Here is a 6,387-nt window from a genome sequence, read left to right on the forward strand (position 1 = left end):
TGAAGAAGGTTGATCTCTGCGATGATGCCTCTGGTATTCTTTAGATCCACCACCAACTGGGCTGATGTCCTCATCAAGAAGGTGAGTCAAACAAGTAGGCAAGTTATTATTTTTTGTTTGTTCTAATTATTCAAATTATATCTTAAGCTCATTAATTCTTAGCTTTATTGAATTGTAATTACAGTAATAATGTCTATAATCCCTTTTTTTTTTGGCTAACGACAGGTAATCAGACCTTCGGCTTGACTAGTCCCGCAGGTCATACTGACCCTATAACTATATGGACCAGGTCATACTGGGGTTAAATGAGAACCATTCAATTTTTACTGAAAACAATGAAGAGTACTAAACACCCCCCGTGTGAGTGGTTCCAAGAAGATAAGAGGAGTTGAACTTAGAACCACACGCTTCCTGAGGCAAAGGTCCCTTGCCAACTCGCCTACCCCCTTGGGGTTAATGTCTATAATCCGTATCTCAAAATGATTACTTATTATAGATTTTTGTGTATGCATGGTGTTAAGACACTGAAGCTTGGACCTGGTCAAGGCTTGTCCCATACTCCATTGATTAGAAGATTAAAGTTGTTCCATTGAACTATATTTAGAATCATGTGATCTCAAAATGGGGAATCCAAGTTAAGTTATGCAATGTTATACTCATGTAGGAGTAAGAAGGATGTCGCTGAATTCTAAACCTATTTCTGTTGTTTATACTCATGTCCAATCAGGAGATGCTTTAAATGGTCGGTGTAATCATTTCATGAACCTTATAATGAATTTGAGGTTTTTTTTTTATAAAAATCTTTGGAACAGCTCTAAGAGCTATCTTCTCAATCCTAAATATTTTTCAATCTGATTGATTATAAATTTATTTTAGTAATTGTGCCAGGAAATATAAATAAGAAACAAGTGATGATTTCTTTCTTCAGACACAGCCTCTGCTCATAATTGATAAAACACTGAAGTTTACTCTCATTGATAATAGAACAGAGAACACATAGGGTGCTTTTACTAGATAAACTATGTACATCTCTTTTCCCCCACCCCCACCCCAACCCCACCCCTAAAAAAAAAAAAAAAGGGACAGCAGGGAAGCCTCTCATCATGGTGATGACCTAATAAACAATAACTTGGTTTCAAGGCTTCTCATATTTCATTTACATACCAAACCTAGTACTGGTTCTACGCATTAAATCTCAATAAAAATCGATCATTGTCTTGTTCTCTCCACCAAAGGTCGAAGTGTAAGCATCTTGTGGTAGCACTGAGCAACGAGGAGATGGAGAGATTAGTGTCCAATTAAAGCAATAGCTTGTTGATGCTTCCATCATGACAGTTTCCTTGCTTAAGTCTACTGATGCATCAGAAGAAAGATCAGTTGTGTCACAGTCCAGCTTATCATACATGAGCTTCTCAATGGTCCTATCAATGGTGTTAGTCTGATAGTCTGTACCATTCACCTTTTGGAACCTGAAAATAAGTTCACATGAGGGATTGGTAACATGGCAAAGATTTGAAAATAGAAGCTTAAGTATATAGAATAACAAGAAACAAAAAATTAGGATTTGGATGTCAGAAATGGAATCCAATGACTGTCAGTATCCAGTTCATGTACTGTTAATGACTGGAAGAAATATCAACACATGGCAGTCTTAAAGAACAAAGAGAGAATGCTCAGATCAAGGTATTCATACACCCCACCTCCAGTTCCAAACAAACTGGCCAGAGAAAAAGGGGTTATTACCCAGTGCTGGTCCCACCTATGGCCCTGGGATGAAAGAGTTCCAACCAAACTGTAGGTTTAATGGAAAACAGAATTTTAACTGAATATTTCTGGTCCCCTCATTGGATAATTAATGAATATTTGAGAATAAATAGGGTGAGAATTTTCTTGAAATAATAGAAGGGTTACTGGTTGCTCAAGTAGAATGAAATCCTTTTGCCCAAATATCTCTGGATCAGGCAACAGGAACTCATCTTCATGGATGCTAACAGGGAAAAGAGCCAAGCAACTTTGGTAGGGTACGAAGCTCCAAGGTTTAAACTGGTTAAAATATTTTCGCACTATAAGGATACAAGGAGTATTAAAGGTCTTTGGAACAAGTAAACCTGAAGTTACTTCATGTTCTTGGACACCTCTAAACTCCAGAGAGAGCATAGGTTGTGGATTCTAAGTTGATCTCTTGCCAAAAGTGCTATCATTAGGTATTCTTCATATGGGATGGTAATGTGGGGGTCTAAATGGTGCTCACCCTGGATCAGATGGTTGGGACATACCATGAACCTATCGGATAAGTCAGGTAAAGTACACGAAAACTTGGGTACCGACTTCACCCGACAGAACCTGCTTCCAGATTGGGCCTCTGTTATCATAAATCTATAGTCATTCTCTTTCTAGGATAAAATCCTCTTGTTAAGCAATCTAAATAGATCCTCTCTCTACAAGAAGTCCATAAACTGTACCTGGATGTTCTGTGAGGAACTGGTGACATAGAGTGTTTTTCGATGGAATTCTCTCCACTCTGAGTCTGACTTACTGCATGTGGTTGTTCTGAGCTCTTGGCAAGGCGGTAAAAGGAATCTCGAAAGCAAATACGTGTGCTCTTGGTCAACTGTTCAAAAAAAAACAAATGATTATCGAATTTAATGTGTAAAATAAATAATAATGGAGTTCTTAAAGCTTTCAGGGTCCCTACTTTAACCTGTGCCATAGCAACTTCAAGCTCCTGCAACACAGATTCCTCTAAAGATCTCCCGGCATTCAAATTTATCTCTCCTTTGCAAGGGCTGTTTAGCTCAGCATGGATCAATCCTAATACTGCTGGTTCCTAAGAGGTAGAAGCATCACTGAGATTAATAAACCTTGTTATCTAAAATATGGTGGCAAGAAGAAATTTATGGAATATATATGGAAACAAGAAAGTATGTGGCATATTATTTGTACTGATTAATCAAAAATAAAATTAGAATCCTGAAAAGATTTCTTTAAGAAAAAAAGACACTTTCCATAAGAAAGGAATTAGATGTCTGCAACCAACTGAAAGTAATTTTCAAGAAAAGAAAAAGGTGGGGGGGGGGGGGATCTCAACTGCATCAATTTAGTTCAAATTTCCATCCAAATGTGGACAACTTAAACCATTTGTTGAGACAAATAACCTAACTAATTACAGGGATGACTGACCAATGTAAAGTAGTGCACTGCTGCAATTTCTTTTGTGGACCAGACATCTTACTGGGTTTTCCACAAAAGCAGCTAAAGACTCAACTTAAAACTTGGGAATTCTAATCATAATTAGTTTTCTGCTGGTTTCATTATGAAAAACTGGGCCACCTTCATGGTGATCCAAGAGAGGTAATAGGCTCCTTCAACGACACCCACCAAGACATGCTGTAATTATGACATTGGAAGAATTATTTTCATATTTTTTCATTTATGTTCTTAAGCAGAAAACATTGCTGCACCAACTTATTGATGAATTGAATTCTGACCTTTTTCATTGAACAATCTTCCATTTTCTCCGAATTGACTGGCATAAAATTTGGAGTATTTTCCTCTCTGTCCCAGGCTGCTGATGAAGGAAAGTAGTGTGTATTACTATCAAGATCCTTTGGGCTGTTTGTATCCGATGTGTCCACTGAAATACTTTGTGAATCCACTATCATCTCTGTCAAGAGATTTTCTGATGTCATTGCACTGGAGTCGGACACAAGATACATACAAATAGATCTGTATGGATTTTCCATGCCAGGTGGAGTTTCTTCAAATAATGATCTTCTGCAACCAGAGAACAATGAGAAGACTGATAAGTAAGATGGTATACTCAATTGAGAAAAAGAAAAAACAAAAAATAGTAGTACAAGAAGTAATGCTTGTAAGCTACATAGTAATAAGCTACATAATTTCCTACAGGCATTAAATCAAGTATCATAAGAGCTCCAGAGGTAATGCTTGTACAAGAAAATGTCATCTGTCTGATCTATCCCGCCAATTCCATCAAGCTGGTAATCTGGCTGATCGCCTAAATGTTTGGTCCTGTCTAGAGAAGCTTCTGGATTCATTTGTCTGCAATCAACAAAGGGAAACTCTTCACACCAACTTGACTCAGTGGATGACTCTCCACGAATGGAGGTTTCAACCTCAACTTTAAGTTCTTCGCTTGTCAAATTTGCTGCACCAATGCAGTACTCATTCGGGGACTCAAAATCTTCTGAATTTGCAACTCCCCAATGCAAAAAATAGTCCGGTGATGATGGAAATCTAAGTGATGATTTTTGACGTTTTGAAACAGAAAAATTATCAGATTCTACTCCAACATAGCCATCCATGTTATCGATCTGAAAAGAAAATAATCAAAGAGATGACATTAACATACTTATTTCATTTTCACCCAAACAATACCCTGGTTGAGTTAGAACAGAACACTAGCCAAGACTAGAAACAATGTAAAATTTGTATGTCCAGTGTGCAATGTAAAACAAAACATGTACATATATGAAACAGATACATGAACATAACTTAGAAGAAGATCAACACATTAAGGAAGTACTTCATATCATTCCCCAAAAAGAAAAATCATGGTAGAGTAAACACACACACACACACACACACAGAGAATCCACACTAAATAGTGAATATCTGATCAACAATATAACAGAAGCAATATAAGTAGGTAAAAAGCTAATGTCCTGCTCCCATCCAACAATCAAACCAAGGAAAGCTAATGTCAAAAAGACAATTTTATATATGGAACACATATCCCTCAAACAACTACCACCTTAACCCTACACACTAGACTTCCAGTGCCATTTCCAATGCCAAAAACCCAATTTTACATACAGAACAAGCCCTTCAAATCCCTAAAACAATACCTCTACAACATAATTCCTGTATCATCCTTATCGATCAATGTCCCCAAACAAACTCCAAGAATCACTACACCCGAACATAGATTTCAAACGAGAACGGTAAACAGAAAGAACAAAATGGAGATACCCATCTCTTGATTTTTAATCTGCAGCTTAAATGTAAAACCAAATCTCATTAAAATTCGATAAAGAACAAACCACTGATACATTCACTGCATGAAGAAGACACAGTTCAATAGGTAAAAAAAGAGCTTTATCTTCAAATAAAAATACGATGAAAAATCAACTCCTCAGGAGTTTTAGAAGAGCAAGCAACCATAGCGTAAAAAAAGCTCTGCAAATCTTAAAAATGGTGTACCCATCTCTTGATTTTTACTTAGCAGCTCAAATGTAAAACCCAATCTCATTAAAATTTGATAAAGCACAAACCTATGATATATTCACTGCGAAGAAAACTCAGTTCAATAGGTTAAAAAAAAAAAAAAAAAAAAAAAAAAAAACTCCTTAATCTTAAAACAAAAAGACCATGAGAAATAAACTCCTCAAGAGTTTTACAAGAACAAGCAATCATAAGAGGAAAAAAGCTCTGCAAATCTTAAAAATGGTGTACCCATCTCTTGATTTTTTTAATTTTGCAGCTTAAATTTAAAACCCAATCTCATTAAAATTCGACAAAGAACACAAACCTTTGATACATTCACTGCTTGAAGAAAACCCAGTTCTCAAAACCCAGTAAGAAAATGGCTGAAGCTAAGAAATCCCCGTTTTCAAAACCCAGTAAGAAAAAATGGTTGACGCTAAGAAATCCCAAACACAACTCAGAAAGAGCTATTGGATTTCTCGAGCAGCAAGTTTCGACTTTGATGAAAGGGCTTCTCTATTGTGTTTAGTTTGTAAAGAGTGACTGACGCACAACTCTCTCTTTTTATAGGAAATGCTCTTACAGTGTTTTCTGTGTTTGTGGCTGAGAAGTCATAGTTGGAAATCAAAGTTCGTGGCTGAGAGCCCTCCATCTCAGTTTCTTCCCTTATTCGTACACGTGGTACATCTTTTTTCAATACTAAGAGTAGGTAAAGAGACTCGATCCCCTGACCTCACTAGCCGCCTTTCTACCAGTTTGTGGTCCTCGCTCCTCAACGGCCTGCCACACATTTTAAACTTCACTCTTCTTGTCAATAAAGATTTTATTCACGAAATACCCCTGACATTTTAACAAAGACAGTGAAATGTGAAATGTGGCTGTCATAAGGGTGTCAATTTTTTGGCCTTGTAGGGTGTCAATCGGTTGGGTCAAGCCGATCTCAATCGGGCTTAGTTGGGCCTGACAAGCCTATATTCTTGGACCATGATCTATTTATTTAAGGAATGAGTTGATCTCGATCAATGATATATCGGGGTTAGTCGGGGGTTAGTCGGGTTCCAAGCTTTAATCAGGCTTTAAATGGAATAATGTATCAATAAAACCTTAAATGGGCATTAAATAGTGTTTACTTTTCTTATATTTAAGATATTTTAATTTATT

General features: G+C 36.9%; 1 protein-coding gene across 3 annotated transcripts; it reads right to left on the minus strand.

Annotated features, from left to right (window-relative positions):
* Window positions 1-1,118: 1,118 nt before the first annotated feature.
* On the minus strand, window positions 1,119-5,765 carry LOC122061396 (protein LNK4-like). Of its 3 annotated transcripts, none has more exons than XM_042624645.1 (6): window positions 5,552-5,765; window positions 3,955-4,334; window positions 3,489-3,774; window positions 2,702-2,827; window positions 2,463-2,611; window positions 1,119-1,469 (listed from the first exon to the last, which is right to left on the minus strand). In XM_042624645.1, exons 2-6 carry the CDS (start codon window positions 4,323-4,325, stop codon window positions 1,196-1,198), a joined length of 1,206 nt encoding a protein of 401 aa, XP_042480579.1. In that variant the 5' UTR covers window positions 4,326-4,334; window positions 5,552-5,765; the 3' UTR covers window positions 1,119-1,195. The 3 variants fall into 3 exon arrangements, with proteins under 3 accessions (XP_042480579.1, XP_042480578.1, XP_042480577.1); XM_042624644.1 differs by having other exon boundaries at window positions 2,696-2,827; window positions 3,489-3,771; window positions 5,552-5,764; XM_042624643.1 differs by having other exon boundaries at window positions 2,696-2,827; window positions 5,552-5,764.
* Window positions 5,766-6,387: the final 622 nt, after the last annotated feature.

This window comes from Macadamia integrifolia, chromosome 14 (genome assembly GCF_013358625.1).
Source record: "Macadamia integrifolia cultivar HAES 741 chromosome 14, SCU_Mint_v3, whole genome shotgun sequence".
NCBI lineage: Eukaryota > Viridiplantae > Streptophyta > Magnoliopsida > Proteales > Proteaceae > Macadamia > Macadamia integrifolia.

What these genes read in the sequence shown, in the direction of transcription:
- LOC122061396 (XM_042624643.1), bottom strand. Translation starts at nt 4,325, where the DNA reads ATGGATGGCTATGTTGGAGTAGAATCTGATAATTTTTCTGTTTCAAAA. An exon ending in CAGACAGATGACATTTTCTT is followed by an intron (nt 3,775 to 3,954) that starts GTACAAGCATTA and finishes CTCTGGTTGCAG; the next exon opens with AAGATCATTATTTGAAGAAA. An exon ending in TTGCTATGGCACAGGTTAAA is followed by an intron (nt 2,612 to 2,695) that starts GTAGGGACCCTG and finishes TTTTTTGAACAG; the next exon opens with TTGACCAAGAGCACACGTAT.